General features: G+C 42.7%; 1 protein-coding gene across 1 annotated transcript in view; it reads left to right on the top strand.

Moving 5' to 3' along the window:
* The window catches only part of Tm9sf2 (transmembrane 9 superfamily member 2), a 48,489-nt gene that overhangs the window by 3,975 nt on the left and 20,919 nt on the right, over window positions 1-23,595 (top strand). Inside the window, exons 2-6 of the mRNA XM_021644481.2 lie at window positions 7,425-7,492; window positions 9,868-9,961; window positions 15,886-16,013; window positions 20,483-20,612; window positions 22,665-22,789. Coding sequence (XP_021500156.1) covers window positions 7,425-7,492; window positions 9,868-9,961; window positions 15,886-16,013; window positions 20,483-20,612; window positions 22,665-22,789 — 545 coding nt within the window. The remainder of the gene's footprint in view (window positions 1-7,424; window positions 7,493-9,867; window positions 9,962-15,885; window positions 16,014-20,482; window positions 20,613-22,664; window positions 22,790-23,595) is intronic.

Here is a 23,595-nt window from a genome sequence, read left to right on the forward strand (position 1 = left end):
GAGCAGACCCGCACAGGTCCCACTTAGTATAAAAGTTTTGACTCTCCGTGTTGGGATTTAGCTCAGTGGTTTGTTCCTCAGATCTGGGGGAAAAAAGACAAAAATTTTGACTTTCAGCTGCTGTGTGGGGCTTAGCTTTGGCCCAGGTTACAAATGGACTGAGAGGCTTGTAGTGTCTAATCATGAGGAGAGTGACAGTTCTCTTTCACGCTCTGTCAGGTATTTGGCTCTTCAATTCAGTTCAGACCTGAGAACTAAAACGCAAGTGCTCAAAACATTGGACCCTTTTTTACTGCGTAATAGAGGGATCATGGTCTAAGGGGAAGGAGTAAAATTTTCTTTCCTGGGGCTAGCAGGGTGGCTCAGCTGGTACAGACGCCTGTCCCCAGCCGAATGGCGTGGTGTACCCCTTTAATCCTAGCACTTGGGTAGCAGAGGCAGGCAGATGTTTGTGAGTTTGAGGCCAGCCTGGTAGCGAGTTCTAGGACTACAGAGAGGCCCTGTCTCGAAAAACACTTGCCAGCAAGCCTGACAATCTGAGTTCCATCTCTGTGACCCACGTGCGAGAGAACCTACCCCAAAAAGGTATCCTTTGACCTCCACATGCACACCATGGCATGTGGGCATGTGCGAATGTGTGTACGTGTACACACACACACACGATACAGATTAATGTAAAAGAAAAAAATTGAGATTGTCTTTGTTGTGCTGTAGAGAAAAACGACCAACTCTGCCCCCTAGTGGCTGACAAGAGCAGAGCTCAAATGCATTCGTTTAGCAGCCCTGATAAAATGAAAGCTTAGTCATACTATTAACCTTCCTTTCTTGGTAGTTATTTTTAGAAGCATTTCATAAACTGTGTCTGTTATTTTAGGAGCAGTTGCCTTCAAACATGGACTGAGTCAGACGGTAAGAGTTCAGCCAAGAAACAGATAAGCCCAGGATTGCTGGTGATCCCACAGCTCTGCCTCCTCACCACTCTGGGTGTCCTGGGCATTCCTCTCTTGCTTCCTGGGGACCGAGACTTCCAGAAGTGATGTGTTAGTCCAAAAAGAAGTTGTAGGTCTGTTAAAAAAATTTTGAAATAGTCAGATTTTTGGTTTTTTTCTGTTGGGGGTGTTTTTAGACAGGGTCTTGTGTAGTCCAAGCTGGCCTTGAGCTCCTGACCTTCCCTTCCCCAGCTCCTGAGCTCTAGATTGCACGTGCTTGGCATCACACCTGGGTCAGTGGTCAGGTTTATATTCTATTTTTGGATGCAGCCTAAAACCGAAAACTGATAGTTTTCAGAGGTATGAGTGTCCTGAATAAAAAGATCACCTCTCTGAACAACAAAACACTCCCAACTTTCGTTGTAACCTGAGTTCCTGTTTAACAACTTCCTAAGATTCTTTTTTATCATGTCCATATTATGTCAATCATGACTTCCTCGAGTCAGCCTCACTGTGGATGTCTCTAACATTAGGCAGTGGATCTTGTTAGCTTTCTCCTTTTATATTTGTTGTGTTGGATGTTAGACCCTTTTGAGATTGTCCTTGTATACAGAGTTCTCTTCTCTAGGGCCCTTTTCTCCTTATAGCTGTCAGGTGTGGCAGATGGGATAGCAATGGAGAAAGCAGAGAACAGGGCCGTAGAGGAACCCATAGCACTACATAGCACTAGAGCTTGACTGTGTGTCTGAAACACTGAAGCAGTTGGGACCACAGCTAGGCCTGAGTGACAGAGACTAAATAAAATATGAGCTTGGAAGGAGGGCTTAGAAGGGATGGCGTCTTCCTTGCCAAACTTACTGAGAAAGGTTAAGTGTTTGGTCCCACCTTCCTTCCTGGGTAAGTTTTCTTTCTCTCTCCCAGTTTCCAGTGCAGCTCCTAACCTAAAAGTGAGATTTGTAAAAATTTGCTGATCCTCTGTAGGCTCATCGAGTCAAGGCAGGCTCTTCAGTGTGCTCTTGGCATGTGGGGTCGATGTATAGAAGCAGGCACTCGGGTGCTCACATGCTTGCTGTGTGCCTTGCGGGGAGAGTCATCTCAGTCCTGCTTTGGCTGTGTGATTGAGGGTCCTGCGATTTAAATGTTTGATGTTCAGTTCTGTGTGTGTACTTGTGGTAACATGGCCAGAGATAGTTTGAATGTGGGTGCAGGATCAGGAGTTCAAGATATTCTTTAGCTGAGTTCAAGGTCAGCTTGGGCTCCATAAGGCTTGTAGAAAATATTAAAAATGGTGGGCTAAGTAATGTTTATTATTAAAAGCCTATAGTTATCACGGTGGTATTATCTAACCCGCCATCATAAGCGATAAAAGACATAGACACCTGATAGATTTTAGAAAAGCCTTATTCTTTTGTTTTTCGAGATGAGGTTTCTCTGTTTTGTCTTGGCTGTCCTGGACTTGCTTAGTAGGCCAGGCTGCCCTCGAGCAGAGCTCTTGACTCCCCGAGTGAGGGGTCTTAAAGGTGCCCAGATCAAAAAGCCTTAAATAAAATGAAAGCCCCAGATGGGCAGATACTTCCACCTAAGCTGTCTTGTTATCTCCCAGCCCCCATCCCATGCCATCTGCTGAAGTCATTCCTGTCTGGGCTACTTCCCATCCATAATTCCGTAAATACCTGCTTATGCTCATCTGGGCTGCTTCTCAGTCCATGCCAATCCACCCATGTGCTTCTTTCCACACTGTCCCACAGAGCCTGTACTTCCTCCTTTCTCCTGCCTGTGTCTCCCATGATCCTTCTGTCCCATCATCTCCTCTGCCTCCCCTTCTCTCTTGACCACAAGCTGGGGCACCCAAAACTCCGCCTCCCTCTCGTCTGCCCTGCCCAGGTGTAGACCCTTCCTAATTAGCCAGTCAACTTTCAGTTAGGTAGAGTGAGGCTTACACAAGCCTGTGATAATGTACTCGTCTGGGCTGCAGCCTTTATCTCGGGAGCAAAATAATAACCGTCAAATATAAAGCACCAGGCCATGCTGTTACATGAGACCCTGCCTTTAACACCTCTGTTTTTTATTAGCATAGTTAATTATATAGAATATAGGCTTTTTCTTCTTTTTCTTTGGACAGGCTCTCACTGTGTCGCCTCTGCTAGCCTGAAGCTAGTGGAACAGGCTGGCCTCTTAAGTCACACAGCCCCCCTCTGCCTCCCAAGCACTGGAATTTAAGGTGTGCCCTACCACACCCAGCCACAATGGCTTTTTATAGTTGTATATAATATACACAACATTTTCACTCATGTGTATACTACATTTTCATCATATTTACCCCATCTTACACCCATTACCCAGTCGTCACTCATTACAGTGCTTGCTGATTTAATAAGAAAATTAAACCCCACAGAGACTCAGTGCCTCTCCCTAACATATACAGACATGACTGCACCACAGGCATGCAGTGTCTGCAGAGGCCAGAGGAGGGTGTTGGATTCCACTGGAACAGGAGTTAGAGATGGTTGGGAGCCACCATGTACGTGTTGGAAATTGACCTGGGGCTTCTTTCTGCAAGAGTCCTGGCCGTCCTGGAATTCTCTGTGTCGACCAGGCTGGCGACAAGCACCCCGACGCATGAATATGCAGATTTGCTTTCATTTTCAGTAATTGGCATAATTGTATTATGCCAAATAATTATTTTATCAATAAATGTTTGATTTAATTAATTAGTTAGTTTATTTTGATTATTTATTTATTTTGGAGGCAGGGTTTCTCTGTGCAGCCTTGCCTTCCTGGACGCGCTTTGTAGGCCAGGCTGTCCTCATATGGAGCTGCCTGCCTCTGCCTCCCTGAGTGCTGGGGTTAAAGGTGCACACCTGGCTGTAAGCTTGATTTCTAAGGTCGTTTTAAACTGGGATATAAAGAAAGGTCTGGGCAGGCTTGAGGGAGTGGGTAGCTGTTGGATGGAGGGCAGTGTTTTTAGGACTGGCACCTGAGGCTAATTAAGGCGTTAATGCAAAACAAAATGTTGTAACTAACTGGTACTGTTAGGTCTGTAATAAATGTAATGTTAATAGTAATATAACTTCAGAAGCTTTTTTAAAGTTACATGAGAGTCCCAGCATGATGTACACATGTAACCCAGGATGGGTGGGGGGGAGGCAGGATACTCATGGTCAAGTCCAACCTGGGCTATGTGGGACCCTGTTCCAGAAATAAAATCAAAGTTATATGAGAGTAAAATGGAGTCCATTAAGTTTGCTGGACTAAATAAAGTAACTTCATTGGGTTTTGGACAAGTTTAGGAAGAATGTTTGAAAAGAAGCACCATATCCTTGAGGATGAGCACTCAGCCTTAGGTGTAGCGCACAGGAGAGAGGCGAATATCTTTGAAGATACAGAGAGGCCACTGAAATATAGCACTGCCATTCTATTCTAGGACACTTTGGTGTTTGAACCTTGAGTTTTGCTGTAGTTGAACGTGATGACATGTCTGCTAAGAGCGTTGTAGAGAGTGTAAAGTCCCAAGAAAACCAGCTGTCATGATAAAGATAGGTAACTGAAAAGATTGCAGCTTTTCGGTTTTCAAGGGTCAGCCCTCAAAGAAGACACCAGAGGTGAGGAAACGGGGACAGGAACTGGGACATGGTGGTGCAGACACTTGAAGAACTTGAAGAACGTTAAACAGTGTCTGAAAATGAGGCATACAGGTAAACTAGTCCAGCCCAGCTCACTGCACTCAAGCTACAAATTGTGTTTTTATTTTTAGGTGGTTGGGGAAGAAAGAATATTATTTCGTAATGACAGAAGATTGCATGAACATGTTTCTTAAGTCATTCAGCTTGGTAGACCGCTGGCATGTCCTCAGCTACCAGTTGTCGAGGCTCTGCTTACACTAGAGGGACAGAGCCGGTGGACCCTCCAGGGCCAAAGTGTTCACTGTCTGCAGGGAAAGTTCGAAACCTCCAGGGTGGACTAAAGTGAGAGTTGGTTTTTTGGAACAGAAAGACTGTAGTGACTGGAGTGAAAATGTTAAGTATATAAAGAGATTATTTATACATGATAGTCTGTTCCTTTGCTGTCCAGTTTGGAAGCCATCAGAGGCCATTTACACAGGTTCTGAACTGAGTATTTCAGCTGTGCTAACTGACCGCATGCTGAGTGGCCCGCTAGTACAAGCTAGGTGCCCAGTAGCCTCGGCTGCCAAAGCCCTGCCACATCCAGCAGTGCAGATGAAGCATCCCTCATTGAAGCTGTGTTGGGCATTGCTGCACAGCCCTGCGCCCTTAGCTTTAACCTTGGCCATGTTGCTGGTGAAGCTTCTCAAAAAACGGCTAGATTCATGATTATCATTTTCAGTCTTCAGATGAGAACACCGAGGCACGGGTGGAAAGGACCCTGCCTAGACACCCAGCTCGAGTCAGTGTGAGGACAGCCTGGCAGCCCAGCTTCCCAGGACAAGGCTGAGAAGGGTGTGCTTACAGACAGCGAGCAACTTGCATTATGTCGTAGCGCTGGGCTGTGAGGCTGCAAACATAGGCCGTCCTAAAATGTAATACCTCATTCCTCCGGAGAAGCCTGCAGCTGAAAACTGGACCTCCCCGGCTTTCCTAGACATCAGTTAGAGTATTTGAATTCAGATGTGTTTTCATGACAGTCTTAGAGAATGTTATTTTGCCTGAGTAAGCCATGAACTGAGAGATCCAGCTGCCTCTGCCCTGAAGTCCTGGGATTTAACGAGGTTTTGTGGTTTTGCTTTTTTCCTTCAGTAGAAGTGTAGAGTTCGCCTGTGAGGCGGTGCACACCGCTGACGCGTCTTTAGTTTAGTCTTTAGTTTAGGGTGAGAACGGGGATTTTATTGCACTCCCGTCTGTCTGTGGAGTCAGTCTTTTTGTCTGTACTGTAGGAGTGTGTTAGGCACTGTTGAGATACTTCAGAAATGGCACGCAGTAATCTAACATAGCTCTACAAGATAATTACCACCATTTTGCAGATGAGGAAACACAAGAGGAAACTGACATGTTAAATAATTTGGCCTAAATCATGGTACATGGTTGACCACACAAGGTTTGGACCACGCAGTCTGGCCTACAGTCTATGCGCTGTTCTGCTGTGCTTTACTTTTACTCTACTGCCAGTGTGCTTAACTGTTAGTTTAATGTCTAATTTTTTCTTATTATTAGTAGGGGACAGGCAAGTGTGTAGAATCCAGGGACAGTTAGTAGGAGTGGGTTTTCTCCTCCTTCCCCTGGGATCCGGACATTGAACTCAGGTTGTCTGGCTCACATAGCAGGAGCGTCTACCGGCTGACCTGTCCTGTCAGCACTGCTGGACTGTTTAAATTGCACGTTGCATGTCGTGTCTTGCTTTCCGGAGGTGGGGTGCTAACAGGTGTGGAATACTGGTGAGATCAGAATGGCATTGTGGTTATGCTGCTCCTGGCAGCTTCTCGAGCTCATCCACGGCAGCCACAGCAGTTTTAACACCGTGAAGACACTTGTCCCAACTAATTAGCTTAAATCTTGTTTAGTACCTAAAGTATTTCAGAGCACAAATGGCTTACTGGAAAACTTTAGTAGGAAGTTGAGTCAGCTTTTCTCCCTCACCTTTGTGCTGACCTGTCCTTGTAAACTTCTTTACTGTGACTGCTTGTAGTGTGCCATTCTCAGATTGATCCCAGCTGCCCCTCCAGAGTTAGACCACGTGCTTGTCTATCCACGAAGAGTGCACGTATGCAGGGCTTACATTCTCTGTGTGGTTGATTGAGAAAACTCCAACCAGTGTGGCAGCTTTTTGTTTTGTTTTGCTTTTTGTTTGTTTTTCGAGACAGGGTTTCTCTGTAGCCCTGGCTGTCTCGGACTTCACTTGTAGACCAGGCTGGCCTCGAACTCACAGAGATATCCATGCTTCTATCTCCGGTGCTAGGATTAAAGGTGTGCACCACCATTGTCCGGCAAAATTAATTAATTACTTTTCCTTTTTTTTTTTTTGTTTGAAAAATGTATACTTATTGAGACAAGGTCTCTGGTTGTGCTGTAACAGAAATTACTTTGTAAGAGATATATTTTGTTTGGAAGTATGTGCATATGTGCGCATGCGCTCTGAGAGGCCAAAAGAGGGCATCCCATCCTCTGGAGCGGCAGATGCAGGTGGCTTGAGCTGAACTGCGAGGTACTGTGAACTGAACTCTGCCCCTCCTCGAGAGCAGTGCACCCTCCTAACCACCTCTTCATCCCTAAAAGTAGAAATTGCTTTTGTGCTATAGAATATAGTAATGAATTTGGAAGTTAGCATTTTAAAAACAGTGTGCAATAATGCTTCAGAATATGTTTAATATTTTAGAAAGTTCAAATTTCAAGAGTGTTAGAAATATTGGAGACATTTGCATCTGTAAAGGTTATATAGGAGAATAGTTCAATAGTTCAAGTGTGTAACATTTTCTTCAGTTCCAAGCATGACCTGTGTCTGACTTCGGGGTTCATGTTCTAATTCTGTGCTTCCTCATTTCAGGCTGAGATAGAACTGTTTGTTAACCGGCTTGATTCAGTGGAATCTGTTCTTCCTTATGAATATACAGCGTAAGTTTCCCAGCTTGGTTTTATATAATCTCTTATGTGACTTAGAGAATGAACTGTGCTTTTTGTATATAGAACTCTATTCATTTCTTAAGTAATAAGGCATGAAGATTGGGCGAGATGGTGGAGACAGGGTCCCTCACTCTTGTTGGGGGTTGTTCTAATGCTAGCCTTCAAGATCTACTTAAACCTATCCTTGTTGTGTAAACCTGCCTAAGTCATTATATCTGTTTGGTTGATTAAACAGCCTGTACCCCTGCAGGGCAGAATGGGTTAGGCGTGGCTGAGGTTCCTGGCCTTCGGGTTCAGGAGAATCAGGAGAATAGGAAGAGAGGAGGAAGGAGGACACCACGATGGGTTAGGTAACCAAGGAACCATGTGGGTGAGGAGGAAGGACTCCAGTAATGGCGTGGAAAGGCCTAGATGAAGAATAAAAGCAAGTATTTATAAGCTTATAGATGGAAGATGATCAGTGAGGAGGATTAAGGCGGATGGCATTGGATGGGGGTTGGGAGATGAATGGTGAGGTTATTGAGACAGCACAGGTGAAAATCTGCCCTGCCCAAGGTAAATAAGGCAATTATAAAACATAACAGGTGTCTGTGTCTTACTATTTGTGGTAGTGGGTTAGATAATGCCGCTGCTTAGGCTACACTATATAGCCAACACTCATATATTTACAACAACACACTCCATCCCTGGCTGGTTCAGGCTCTTGGCAAGTCTATCTCAAGTCTGACACACATGCACGCACAAATACAAATTCTGCATGAAAAAATGAACTGTTCTTTTTGTGTTGCTTTGTGGTATAACAGATGCATCAAGTAAAGATTTTCCTTTTTTATCTGACTAAAAAAATGTAATTTTGTTCTTCTTAAATTTTTATTTATATGTGTGGGTGCTTTGCCAGCCTGCCTGTCTCCCCACATACATGCCTAGTGTTGGGGCAGAAGAAGGCATCAGATGCCCTGGAACTGGAGTAGAGGTGGTTGTGAGCCACCATGTTGATGCTGGGGCTTGAACCCAGGTCCAGAGAAAGAGCTAAGCCATCTCTCCAGCCTGTCCTGTACATTTTAAAGAGAATTCTGTTTCATGTTGTCCCCAGAAAGAACCACTATTTTGCCTGTGAGGCATATTTTTTGTGAATATTTGAATGTGTATAACCATACTGTGTAGTTTTGTTTTAAACGCCGGTAGGGTTTGCACGTTGTGTCTCTTACATCTTTCATGTCGAGATGCAGTCTTCATAGTCTTTTTGGTAACTTGCAGGGGTTATGGATAGGCCAATTGTTGACTAACTATTTACTTATAAGCATTTCCTTTTCAGATTCTTAAAGTTCTTATTTTCTCATGTGTGAGGTGTGTTTGCGGAGTCAGTGTTCTCCTTCCGCCTTCACTCCACTTAGTTGATAGGAAGAAGGTTGTCAGGCTTGTGCAGGAAATACTTTACCCAGTGAGCCATTCTCGGGCCTTCCAAGGCCTGGCTTTTGTTGTTTGTTGTCTTGTGAAGTGTGCTGCATGAAGCCCTGTAGTGTTTAACTGCTGGGTTACGGATTGTTGTTACATACTTCCTGGATTCTTAATGACTCCAATTTCTGTGTTGCTCAGAGTTTTAAAGGACAGTGTTTGCTATACAGAAAAGCATATGCAAAGGATATTACCCATGAGACTCTCTGCATCAGTGTATCTAAGAAAGTCAGCCACCTCATAGCTTTAGAGCCTTTTCTAGGGTGGTTAAGGAGTTAGTGTGTCTACTTGAACCTCTTCCCATTTGTCTTTGAAATTCACCTTCCTCTTAAGAATCTCACTGTCCTGTCGCCATTACGATGTTATCACATACTTGCCACATCATTCCGTGCTGAGCGCCCTGTGGTTTTCTGTGGCAACATTGAAATTGAGCTGTCACACTGAAACACAGCTTCACTGAAGCTAACTGTAACACGCAGGAATTACAGAAGAGGATCGTAAGGTGACTGTGCTTTTCCATCATTCTGAGTTCTCATAGTGCATGGATGAGTCAGTACCATACCTGTGAGGTAGGAATAAAACTGGTACATCTTCTGGAAATGCCATCTTATTGAAAGATTTGGACTAAGACGTTATAATAAGAAATTAATCCTCAAGAATGAGGATATGTTATAAATGACTTCATAGTTAAACTTCACAAGAATAAGGTACAATGTGTAAAATTTTAAATCCTTAGAGATATCTAATGTAGACTGTTTGTGGCTCTGGTGGGAACCTTGATGCCTGGGACTTAAATATGGGCACATTTCCTCATTAGAAGAGCTGCTAAAATGAGGCCTCTTTCAGGCCTGGCCAGTGACTCTTACTTTGCTGCTGCTTTGTGTGTTTAAATGCCCATGTTCTTTCCTCAGGTTTGATTTCTGTCAAGCTTCAGAAGGAAAGCGCCCATCTGAAAATCTCGGCCAGGTATTATTCGGGGAAAGAATTGAACCTTCACCATATAAGGTTTGTATTTAGTGTTAAATAAAAATTATTTAGTTATAGTTTTGGAGGTTTCTTTTTTTGTTTTTGTTTTGAGGACTGTCTCAAATAACTTAGATCTCACAGGTAAGGAACAATTCCTTTCTTTTGCACCAGGAATAATTTATTTCTTTTCTTTTTATATGAAAGTATATTTTATTTGCATAGGTATTTTGCCTGTATATAAGCCTGTGCAACACTTGTGTGCCTGATGCCCACAGGGACCCTTGGAATTGGAGTTGCAGGTGGTTGTGGGCTGCTGTGCTAGTGCTGGGAATCAAACCCTGGTCCTCTGGAAGCGTACCCAGCGCCCTTTACCACTGAGACATCTTTCCAGCCCCAGGAGTAACTTTTTAGAGCCACGATGTAGAAAGACCCTCTCCCTCTCACGGTCATTGAGAGGTTTGTCTTAATGCGCTCTCACAGGGCTGTTTCTGTGGTGCAGTGTGCGCCTTCCCTCTGCCTAGCACTAGCTTCCAGACCTGACAGGCCTGTCTCTGTCACTTGCTGTCTATTTGCTTTTCTTTTTGAACAGTGTGTAGATTTCCTCTGTCCTCAAGTGGGCTTCTCTGTTGGTATTTTGAGATTTTAAAATTTAATTTTTAATCTTGGTTTATTTAGCTTATCTTTCTGTTTGAATTATTAAAAAATAGTTTTGAGGAATGGGATATAGCTCATTTGGTACAGTGGTTTGTTGTTTTGTTTTTTACCAAGGACAATGGCCTGGGGCCTCTCCTCAGTACCACAGAACCACGTGTGGTAGCACAGGACTGTAATCCCAGAACTCAGGGGTTGGAGGCAGGAAGTGTGATTGTCCTCAGCTGCTTAGTGGACTGGGCCAGCCTGGATCTACCTGAGATCTGTCTCAAAAATGAAAACAATGTATTTGAAACAGCCCTCCTTTTTCTTTTTTTTTTTTAGGACACTAGTTAAAAATAAAACTGCACACAATGTCAGCTGTTCTTGTCAGTATATGTACTTCATCATTTCTTGTAATTATTTCCCTTTTAGCTTGTTCTCTTCCCATATGAAGCAATCCTCTGCTCATTTTATATGTGCTCTCTGCTGTACAAAGGGCATTTGACCACTTTGAGAAAAGTTAAGGAAGTTTATGATCATAACATCACTATATAAATAAGTGGTGTGGAAGAATGTAAAATGAAAATTAAGTCTCTCTTCTCCTGTAGTTTTACTTGTTCTTTTTTTACCTTTCCCGGAGATTTCTACACACCTACAAGTTGATATACATATAGTTGACTTCCTTATGGTTTACTGTATTTTGCACTTTGCATTGTTCCCTGTCTTTGCTTTCATCAATCCTGCTTCCATCAGGCATCTGACCCTGCTAGAACTTTCCCCATAATGGCCATTATTGGCTCCCCGGGGTTCTTTTCCAGCCCACAGTGGCCTCTCCTGGCTTCCCATTCTTCCCTCCTGTGGCTTCCACTCTACCGCTAGTGACCTGGTCTCCTCTTTGCTAAGCACTTTGTCTCTCACAGCACTTTAATACATGGAGCATCCGTCCAGCTAATCCCTGAGCCTGCATTGTTCCTGATAGCCATCTCACACTCTCTCAGCCCATAACCTATTCTGTCAAGTCCTAGAGGCAGAAAGAGATAATCGTTGTATAAGTTTAATCCGTTATAGTTTTTAAAAACTTGTTAAATTTTATGTGAATGGGTGTTTTTGCTTGTATGCATGTTCGTACAGTGGCTTAGGACCAGAAAATGACATTGGGTCCTCTGGAACTGGTTACAGGTATGTGTTAGCTGCCGTATGGGTGCTGGGAACCAAACCTGGGTCGTCTGGAAGAGCAGCCAGTGCTCTTAACAACTGAGCCATCTCTCTAGCCTCTACAGGCTCATTTTTGATCATAAATCTGTCCACTTCACATATTCTAATCTGAAAGTCTATGCTCTAAAAAAAAAAAAAATCAGTGGTTTTAAATTATTTTGAAAGATAGTTGAAGACCTTATGGAATGAAGTCACTGCAGGGAGAAGTCAGTGTGTCTGTATGGAGAGCATCAAGCAAAGTTCCCTGTTATAAGTTTCTTTGAGCAATTATTTTGATGGTAATTGTATTAATTTTCTAGTAGAGGGTTATCGCCAAGCATATCTGTGAAATTGTACACACAACTTAAATATTCCAGTGGTGGCTCATGCCTTTAATCCCAGCGCTGGGAGGCAGAGGCAGGTGGATCTCTGCTGCCAGGATCTTTTGTTGTCAGGGACAGGCAGCCTTTGGCACAAGAGTAAACCAAGAAAGCCAGGAAAAGACAGTTACTGCCTCTAGTGCAAACTCATTCTTGACATTTTAATGATATGTAAGACTCTTGGGTCCTGGGACTTTTCAGATTTAGTCCCTTATGCTGAGAGTTGAGGTGAAAGAGCAGAAGGGTGTTTAAGTAGAGAAAGATGTGCATTTTCAGTGACCTTTTTTCCCTTGCCTAGGTAATCTGGGAGGGAGTGGCAGGCGGTGGGGGCACACTGCTGGAGGCAGCTCATGAACGCCAAGTCAAGGGTGTGGAGATAGATGGGCCTCTCTCCTCTGCTGGGTTCCTTGCGGCTAGCAGGGCACACAGGAGACTCCCATAAATATACTGGACATCTTTTCATGTGGGCGTGGATGGCCGTGGTCTGTCCGAGGACTGCACATTTCCTGTTTACCAAGCTCTCTCTAGATGGGTGCTAAGGTTTCTTCCAGTTTGGAGTGGGTCCCAGTTAGGAATATACTCACTGATAGCTCTGTGCTCTTGCTGATAGCGCTGCGCTCTTGCTGCTCTGCACTTTTGGTCAGCCTGAGTTTCGCTCTCCTTCTGGCTTCCTTTTGCTGTTCACTGCTCCCTTTGCAGACTCTGAGACCAGCATGCGCTTTGGCTCCTCCCACCCCCAGACGTCACATTAACACTTTCTCACATTGAACAGGAACTTTTAGGATCAAGGTCTGTGTTAAGCAGGGAACAGTGTCATATGTGCCTGTCAGGTTGCTAAGGGGCAGTTCCAGGTCATCCTGGGATACATAGCAAATTCTTATCCCCCAAACCAAAGTGTTAGGTTCTTCACTTCCCAAGTGTATTTTCAGATATTTTCACCCTATTTAAATGTGCAGTAAAAGCAGAGTGATAACCAGTAGCCGAGGAGACTCCACGTCTGACATCTGCTTTGCCGCCTTTTTTCTGTGACATCTGTTTAGGTCAGGAAGAGTGCAGCATCACACACTGGGGATTGTGAAACCTCATTCATGTCTAAGTGCTCATTCATTTGATTTCTGGAGGATAAGTTCTCATCAGCTTGGAACTTACCATAATCACCCACTATAGGGGCATGTCAGGAGTGCAGTCAGGATTTTATAGCCCTCCACATAGGACTTGGTGCTGATTTATTGCTCAGGGAGGAGATTGTGAAGTAGCAGCTTCTTAAAGTCAGCCTGTTTTTTAAAAGTAGAGCCAAGAGAATTAGCTGAGGAACATGATGTAGGATGGGGTTTTGATTTCCTCAGGAGGAAAAACAGAAAAGGGGTGAGCAGAAGAGTACATTTGGGACATGGAAGTATAAGGCATCTTATGCACGCTTGTGCTTACTGTGGTGCCTGCACACTGCACACACACGGGCTCACACGTGGGCACACAGTACAGATTGAAGGTGTGTATTTCATAATGTGGAGAATGGTAGAGCAAGACACCTCCCCGCCACCACATACATGCACATGGCACTCCTGCATGTGTCTGTGCACACACACCGCACATACAGAGAAAAATGAAGTAAAAATAGGACAACATTGGGCTTGTGTGTCATCAAGGGGATGAGTTTCCTTGACGTCTAATAACATTTTAATGATTTAAAATAGTTTCCAGTTAAACATAAGGAAAGGAACATTGTATAGCTCAACTTTCTTGGGTCACACCCTGATTGGCATTTCTTAGTTTGTGTCTTTTCTGCCTTGGTTTTTCTACTCTGTAAAACGTGACGAAGAAGGCCGCAGTTACCCGGTTGTTGGGTGGAATACATGATCCTTGAGGAATATAAAGTATAGTGGACATAGGGAGCATTACGAGAATGCTAGCCCTTGCTGTATAATCAGACGGCACAGGGCTGGAGAGATGGCTCAGTGGATAAAGTGACTGCCACACGAAAGTTGGGGCGTGAACACACGGACCTGTAGTCCCAGCTGTGGAGCATGGAAGCAGGAGGAACCTGGAGCTGTGAGTCAGTGAGCGCCAGGTTCAATGACAGAACCTGTTTGAGAACTAGAGTGGAGAGCAATACAAGAGTGTCTGCATGGCCTATGGCCTCCATATGCTGCACACATGGAAAACACACACACACACACTCCCTCACACTCTCTCCCTGTGTCCTTTGGTCTTTTATTTTCCTGGACAGTTGAGTTGATTTAGTTAGGCAGTTACCACAGTGTAAGACTTACTATTGTCTGCTGAGAACAGGGGTAATGTCTCTCCGTACTCAAGTTTGACCTTTGTGCTTCTGATAGTCTCATTGAGTACTTTTGTGCTGCTACTTTTCACTTTTTAAAGGCGAGCCTTAAGGTTCAAAATAATGGTGCAAATACTGTCTTAGATGGATAGAGGTAGTGATGTGAAAATTAAACTGTTGGCTGACAGGTGGCAGCAGTGGGCCACACTTAACATTCACCATCAAAAACAAACAAGCAAAACCACACACAAACATTCGCCATCAGCTGATGGCTTACCACTTGGCTAGTGTGGGGCTGTGGGTAGACAACAGGTACAGAAGCAGACCGCCAGCCAGCTGTTGGTGTGTCTACAGAGATCCTGGCATTTGGGCGGCTTCGGTAGAAAGATCTTGAGTTTGAGGCCAAACTGCAACATAATAAGACTTGTTTCAGAACAAAAAGGTGACAAGTCAAGTACACTATCTAGAAAGGAAGCATTTTGTTTTGTTTTTTGGGAGAGGGTTTCTCTGTAGCTCTGGCTGTCCTAAACTCTGTAGACCTGGAATTGTGTAGACACGTAAAACCACCCGCCTCTGCCTCTCGATTAAAGGCGCATGCCACCACCTCCTGGCTAAACGTAATTTTTTGAAGGTAAAAATTATTATAGTCTATTTATCTAGTTGATGCGTCACAGCTACCTGAGAATACAAAGGTGTTTGTATGGTGGGTGTTTTTGCTTTGTTTTTGTGCTGGAGGTTGAGCCAGAGTTTCGGCTTACTTGCTCTGCAGTTTGCTCTGCTCCCCACCCTCCAGGCTAGAGAGCAGCATTTTCAAAACCAAGACTTAAATGCTCCCGGGAATAATAATAGGTTCATCGTGAACCTGTTATTAAAATGTTCTGGGAATGTCATGGGAATTAAATTCTGGACTCGATTGGAGGAAACTCTAGTTTTTAAGTTTGGTTTTTAAAATAATTACTAATTTTTAATGTACCTTTTTTAGAAATAGAATCCTGAAAATTAGCAGTCTTATATTTGAGTAAAGGGTCATGTTCACTTTGATTTTAGATGTTCAAAGATGATATTGTGCTGAGTCTTCTAGGGGACATTAGGGCCACTTGAGTGATTGATACCTGTCTACTTGGATGCTAGCACAGAAACCTTGGGTCCTTGTCATTAGAAGCCATGACCTCCAGAAAGTTTAGAACATTCCTGTGGGGAAACTGCTTTATCTTCTATTTCTTCTAGATCCCATTTACATGTAGAAGATAAATTGAAGTCATCAGAACAGGAAAGAAAAACTTGTGATAAGAAAAGTTGCAGACTGCCTTTATAGAGAAATGGATTGAAGGTTCAGTGTAATTGAGTGAGCTGTGATGGATTTTAGGTGTTAATCAGCAATGCTGATGACTTATAAAACTGTTATCTTAAGAAGAACTTGTGTCTTCATGTCTTTTTTGGGTAATTATTAATGTACCTTCTTCTTTCTTTTTGTACAGTTTACATTTAATAAGATGGAAACCTGTAAGCTCGTTTGTACGAAAACATACAATACAGAGAAGGCTGAAGACAAACAAAAGTTAGACTTCTTGAAAAAAAGCATGCTCCTGAACTATCAGCATCACTGGTGAGACAGGTTCAGCAACTGGGGATTTTAAGATGAAATTTCTGTTTACAGTGTCTATAGAAATGAAATCGTAAGTTGCATAAAAAGAGCGATTAACTGCCTTCTGTTGGTGCCAGAGCATGACTTAAAGTGCTCACATACTCGATTGTGTCAGGTTGGTCGTGTGTAGTTAACATGGGAGTAAGGTCATGCTGTGGGGAAGAGCTGGATCAGTCTTCTAGGTTCTGTGGGCCAAGAAAAGGAGCATTAACAAAGCGAATCTATTGTTTGTAAGTAGCACCTTCTTTTTGTCAAGACAGGGTGTCTCTGTGTAATAGAGCTCTGGCTGTCCTGGACTCACTTTATAGACCAGGTTGGCCTCGAACTCAAAGAGATCTGTCTGCCTCTGCCTCTGCCTCTGCTAGAATTAAAGGCGTGCGCCACCACGCCCAGCTAAGTAGCATCTTCTTACAGGTCAGTCTACTTCATGTTCTGTAACCATGAGGCAACATTAACAAGTTTCTTCCCAATTTGTGTGGAAATAAAAAAGCGAGTAGTTTTGTTTTTAAATAGTATATACTTGCTATCCAGTGTTCAAACATCAATACTTTAAAAGCTCTCCAACTCCACCTCTTCAAGATAATTGCGCTTGCACATGCCTGTGTCCCATGTAGGTTTATGGTATGTTTACGTTTTTTCTTTATAGGGACCAAGGTACTGCTGGTGGTGGTAACTACCATTCTTTTTTGTTCGTTCCTTGGGTGTCATGTTGGAAAGTTTATACACTCCTAGGAAAATGAGGAGCGCTGGACCCTAGTTCAGACTTGGGGTACCATGGCTGGTGCTCCTCCACACTTGTCAGCTCAGTTCCTCTGTTCCAAACTCAGAGCGAAGGAAGACAGTGGTGGAGCACATGCCGGTTCATTGGTTGGTCATTGAACCAACTGTTCTTAGATAAGCAGGGCTGAGTGCAGAAAGGCGGAAGTGGTGTTGGCCAGAGTGAGCCTGGGGCTCCATGTGAGAGGCTCTGGTAGTTCCCGGTACCAAGCGCTCTGCTGCCTGATACAATTGCACACATAGGCAACTGCCACATCAGTGGGAGCCATCTTTTCTTGGTTGTTCTCCTTCAAATTATTCTCTATACTTAAAAGATTATTTGAGGTTCTCCTCTTATATTTGTTTTGTGTATTTGTTTCACTTCCGTCTATTCTAACAGTGGCTCATTTGTTGAATGAACGAGGACAAACTTGTCAGGCCTATGGTTATTTTCATTCTCTCTGGTACCATTTTGTTCTGAGAGTACTGTTTAGACTCTGGGTCCTGGCAATAATGGAAGCAAAGACTGAGGGTGTCCTGGTGGCACAGTGGTGACTGACATGTGCAAGGCCCGTGGCTCTACCCCAGCACTGCTGGGATAGGTCAGAGAGATAACAGAACCATTTGTTCCTCAGCAGCTCTGAACAGGAGGGCACCTGAAAATCTTTAGTGAATCTTGCAACTAGTCTAGGTCCATTTTTATTTTAGGGAGTGTTAATAAGAAGAAAACCAAGTTAAGGTAGTTTCCAAAATTAGAAGGACTTCGCTAGTAAAGCTTCCTAAGCAGTTTGTAAAGGCAGCTGCAGAAAATGGCTCAGCTTTAAAAAGTCAACTGGAAAAGTGCTGGTAAATAATAGTTTTTGCCGTTGAATTGGGAAAGTTTATGACTTCAAATCTGCGTCATGAAGAGGAATTTAGAGACTGGTAATTCTATTCTAGACTTTAGTCCTTGAGCCCCAGGTCACTCTGTTTTTGGAAACATTGATTCTCAGTGGTTTTACTGAAACTGAGTTGAGTATATTTCTACTTTAGAAGGTTTATACTACATGACTTTAAGCAGAACTGGCAGAAATAAATGTGTCTCTCAGAATTTGAAAAATGCTCAGAAGTATTGAATTCTTATGCCATCTTGCTATGAAAGTTGTACATTGCATTTCATTCATTCTGCCAAGCTGCTTTAGGGGGGTTGTGGTAATTTTTCTAAATTACTAAGCAATGTATGCTGAGAGAAAACACCGGTCAGGTGGTACAGAGAAATATTAACTAGCAAGTCGGCGCCCTGTAGCCCCGCCAGCCGTTTGCCCTGCCGTCCCTCCCGGGAAGCACTGCCTGTCACGTAGGCTTTCCCATTTCTGCGTTTGTGGCTGTGTGAAAGGGTGGCTGTGTGAACCTAGAAAAGCGGACGTTGTGTCCTGGTGATTGCTTATTTGAGGACATACTAGGCATTCTCCTGGTCAGATGTCTAGATGTCTCTGTAGGTCTGCATTTTATTTGTTTCTATAGTTGTATGAATTCTCGGATGTGAATGGTGATTTTTTTTTTTTTTTTTTGTCTTTGTAGAACTTTGTAACTGAACATAAATTCTTCCTCCTTGATATAGAGAAAGGTTAATGGGATATAGTGTTGTTACTTGAGTAATTTTCTATTTTGACTTGGGTCATTAAAAGTGGGTTTGAGCTCTTTGGGACTGACTTTATCCATAGCCAGAGCAGCTCCATCATTCTAGAGCCTGCTTTTGATCCCAACACTGGTACCTGAACTCCCTTCAGCTGTCCTGTCTCTCTGTCCCTCTGCTTTCTGTCTAAGGTTGTAAGTCAGGGAGTGTGTACAGGTATCACTGCAGACCACAAACAGGGTCTCACTCATACTGAGTGGCACTGTTCCATGGAGCCACGCCCCAGCCCTGTGTGATGTTTTTAAGTGGAATCATACCCAGCTAGGTGCTTTCCTCGTCGCAGATCAATGACACAGAGCTTCTAGGCTGCAGCTAATGGTGTAGAAAGGGATTTTGAAGATAACTTTAGCACATTTAATCGTAGATCCTACCAGTTCAGCAAAGGAGAGTGGTGTGCAGTTTCCACACCTGCACACTTCTTATTACTACAAATCTGCTGTTATCACACAGTAGAACTTTATTGCCAAATTTCATTCCTCTTGGCTACAATTTTAGTTACTCCAGTCTAACCAAGAACTTTCATAACTAAATTAATAGGAAAGTGAGTTCTTTAGAGTAAAGTTGTATTGGTGGCAGTGTTTCACACAGAGGCCTGGATTTGAGGGAGGATGTTCCCTGTATACTGGAAGGGGCTCCTTCTGGAAGAAAGCTGAGACCAGTCACCCCACTTGGATTCCACCTGCACATCCTTTTGCACTGTGGTGAATTGGAAATTGGGTTGAATTTTTAGAAATTAAATACTGCTTCCTGACATGGGACAGCAGTAATTTTAAGTGATATTCTTTAAGTTTTCTTAGATTTATCTCAAAGAATTTCTCTTTCTGTTTAGTACATTTTAGTACTTGAAATAGCTGTTAACATCAAGGCATTAAGTAAATTACAAATAAGTAAAATGTTTGTTTTTAAAACCCTAATTGCCCCCAACTTCCTTATTGCAACTAGAACACTAAGTTTTGGGTGGAGTTTTCTTTCTACGGCAGGCATAGAGACATTTTGTATCTCCTGTCTGTGCTCACTGCTTATAGTTCATTCTGTCTAGAGCAGCTGACTACTTAGTTTCCCACAAAACTCTTGAATTATTTATATAGTGTTGTTTTATGTTTCTAATATTTTATAGTGTTAATCTTTGGGGTGTAATAGTAAACAGCTTAATAGTATAGGTGGTTCTAAGATTTGGTACATGGAGTGCTATTAAGTAGCACTTAAATATGACAAGACATGTTTTATTAGGTCATTAACATATACCTTGTGTGAATGTAGAATCATAATTTTACTTCCTAGGGCACACATTAATTAAAAAATAAAACATGCCCTGGAGTGTAGTCGTATGATTGCAGTACAGCTAGTGTATTGGCTAGTTTTTTATTTTGTTTCCTGCAGTGTGTTCTAAGCTTAGGGGACCACATGCTCAGACTGTAATGTGGTTTCACAGTGCTACAGAAGTTCATTATTCTTTTAATGCTTTTTGCAATAAACTTTGAAAGATTTGGTGTTCTCTTGCTTTATAGCAATGTTTCTTTTTTATAAATCACTTGGATTTTAAAAAAGACTGCAATTTCTACTTGTTTTCCTTGCCCTTTAGTTAAATTTTATCTTACAGTTATATTCTTTGCTTTTCTGTTGAGTCACTGTAATAGTCGTCATTTATATCTACCTAAACAGCTCCCAAGGAACCAGATACGTTGCTTTGCACCTATTTCAAGCTTCAAGGGCTCTGCCGAAGGTAAAAATTGTACTCAGGTGCCTAGATGATGTCATTAAACTCACAGCTGAAGCAGGCTAGTGTATAAAACTCCTTTTCTACATGCATTTGTAGTTTTAAAGCCACAGAAGTTTTATCCTTACTGCAGTGTGTCATAGATTTCATCAAAACCTTGTGAATACTGGAGTCTTAGGACAGAGAGCTTACATGTTGTACGGTGAGGGCGCTGACTTGTACAGCGCTTCTTAGCTGTGTTCATTAGCTTCTCTCCTAACTGACTTCTCCTTCCGTGCACAGGATTGTGGATAACATGCCTGTTACATGGTGTTACGATGTCGAAGATGGTCAGAGGTTTTGTAATCCTGGATTTCCTATCGGCTGTTACATTACAGACCAAGGCCATGCAAAAGATGCCTGTGTTATTAGTGTAAGTCCATGGTGAACTTGGCACTGCTCTTTAGGAGAATTTGGTCTTTGAACAGAGCTGTTACAAGCATAGAATGAATACAGATAGATGTTCTCAAGTACAGTCCTTAGATCTTAAACTTAAGGCAGGTGAATATTGTGCAGATTTAACTCCAGAATTAAAATACAGATTCAGTCCAACATTTACAGTCTCTTTCTTGTGTTAAGGTCTGTGTTAAGGGCTAACTAAGCCTTTGTTCTGACTCACTTAAATTTACACTCTGAGGCTGGGTGGATGTTCACTTCTTAAGAGCTTGTGGAGAAGACCTGAATCTGAGGGTTGGTGCCCATGTCAGTTGGTTCACAAAAGCCTGGCACTCCAGCTCCAGGTGCCCTCTGCTGTCCTGCAGGGTACCTGGCACTCAAGACACACATGCACTTACAGTACTAAAATACATTTATTTTAAGGGTTGACGCCATGGCTCGGAGGTTAGCAGCATGAACTGCTCTTGCAAGGAATTCAGCTTGAGTTCCTAGCTGGTTTACAACCCCTCGAGCTCAGGAGAACCCGTGCCTGTTTCCTGCACGGGCACCTGGACTTACAGGTGCAGGTACCGTGCAGACAGCCACTGTGCAGATAATTTTAAAAAACACATTAAGTTTTGGAGACAGAGTCTCAACCAGGTAGCCCTAGCTGTCCTGGAGCTTGCTGTATAGACCAGAATGGTCTTGCTATATAGACCAGAATGGTCTCAGATCTGCTTGTCTCTGCTGCTGAGTGCTGGGATTAAAGGCATGTGCCACCGTGCCCACACTAAAAATAAATCTTTTATAAAGAAATTTTTTTTTCATTAAAAAAGTTAGATTGAGGGCCAGTGAGATGGTTTAGTAGGTAAAAGTGCGTGCTGACCTGAGTTCAATTCCCAGAACCCCTATGGAAAAAGGAGATAACCGACTCTCTGAAGCTGCCCTCTGACCTCCACATATGTGCCCACACATACAATGGAACTGATTGTTTTAAAAAGTTACCTTTGTAGTTTTATGAATTAAACATTGGTTTAAAAAAATAGTTAAAAAAAAACCCTTTCTCTTCTCTTAAAATAGTTTCAAAAAAACTTTTTTTTTAGAGAAAACAGATTAAGGAAAAATAAGAAAAAACTAAGGGTAGGAGGAGCTCTGCAGGAGGAATATCTGATACATAAATCTTATGCATTAAAAACATGTAGATATGGGCGGTGGTGCACGACTCTAGTCCCAGCACTCAGGAGGCAGAGGCAGGTGGATCTCTTGAATTCGAGCCTAGCCTGTTCTGCAGAGTGTCCAGGACAGCCAGGGCTACACAGAGAAACCCTGTCTCGGAAAACCAAATTAAAAAAGGGAAGAAAGAAACCTGTCAGAAAGGCTTCTCTCTAAGTTCATGAATTTATATTGCAAAATCTTGAGAATATGCTTTTTATAAGGTTTGTTTGTCTTTGAAGCCCTGCTTTTATGATGAAAATGGAATACTTAGAACAGAGATATTAACATGGAATTGTTAAGATCAATGCGTAATAATCTCTCATTCTGTATTATTTTGTTGTGGCCACTATTGGGAGTATAAAGTTTCTGTGTCCTCAGGCAACCTGATTTTCTCTCTTCCTGGATATGAGCTGCTAAGTTAGCCTAGGTCTCGTTATATTGATTAATCCGCTTGTGAAAGTTGAGCAGAGGCACCTGATAGTATAGAATATTGGATGTAAACCTAAGCAGTTGTCAAAATTCTTAGAGAGGAGATATGCTTAATGTGGGCAATTTAGCAGATTCATATTATAACTTAACATTTTAAGTAAAGCTAGAAAGTATTAGTCGCTGTAGATATTTATTAGTTTTATGAAAAAATTATAACCTTAGCATCATTTACCTTCTCCAGTTATTTTTGGCTTACGAGGACTTCATGCTTAAAACTTTAGCGTTGTAATGAGGAAGGATTAAAACCTGAATTTAAGTGTCTGTTACTGTAGCTGTTTGTGAAATGCTCTGCTTGTTTCTCCCATAGTTACTGTTTCTGTCTTTAACTTTAAGTTCTGTTTCACAGTCAGAATTTCATGAAAGAGACACTTTCTACATCTTCAATCATGTTGACATCAAAATACATTATCATGTTGTTGAAACTGGGTCCATGGGAGCACGATTAGTGGCCGCTAAACTTGAACCAAAGAGGTAAATATGCAGTAGGTTTAAATATATACACACACACAATACATACATATAGTAGGTTCAAAAACCTTCTGCAACCAGGGGTGATGGCTCACACTTTGGGAGGCTGAGGCAGAGGGTTGAGGTGAGTGCATGGCGAGTTCCAAGCTGGCCTGGCCTCGTGAGTGAGAGACTGTATCTCACAACTTCCAATAAACTTAGGTCCAAAGAAGAAGTATTTTGAGATCAAGTAGCTTATTCCTTGTTATTCTGATATTTGCAAATTAATGACAGGAAAAACTTCCTTCAGTGTGGTATTTCTGAAGGTTTTTTTTTTTTTTTATAGGCTGCTCAGAGAAGTAGTTGTTATTTCTTTGTAATGGAAATGGTCAGAATTAGATGCTTTCCTGCATTTTGCTTTATTTTTCATTCAAGAATTTTCACAGCCTTTTGATGTATTGTAGGTACTGAGGGTTGCCACAGTGTCATGGGAAGAACATCTCTTTGGTGACAGGTGGCTTTCCTGCTTAGAGGCCCATGAGGCTGTTGGCACCGCGGTTGGAAAGTCTCCATGCCAGCCTTTGCAAGGGAGTCTCTTGAGGTTGTGTAGGTGTTAGCTAGAAGGTACCTGTTCTGAGCCAGGCGTAGTGGCACATACCTTTCCCAGCACTCAGGAAGAAGAGGCAGGGAGATCTCTGAGTTCCAGGACAGCCTGGTCTACAGAGTGAGTTCCAGAAGAACCAGGGCTACACAGACAACCCTGTCTCCAAAGAGAAAGAAGGAACCTGTGTTATTAGATATGAATTGTATTTTCCACGACTTTTCTTGCT

Source organism: Meriones unguiculatus, chromosome 9 (genome assembly GCF_030254825.1).
Source record: "Meriones unguiculatus strain TT.TT164.6M chromosome 9, Bangor_MerUng_6.1, whole genome shotgun sequence".
NCBI classification, from domain to species: domain Eukaryota; kingdom Metazoa; phylum Chordata; class Mammalia; order Rodentia; family Muridae; genus Meriones; species Meriones unguiculatus.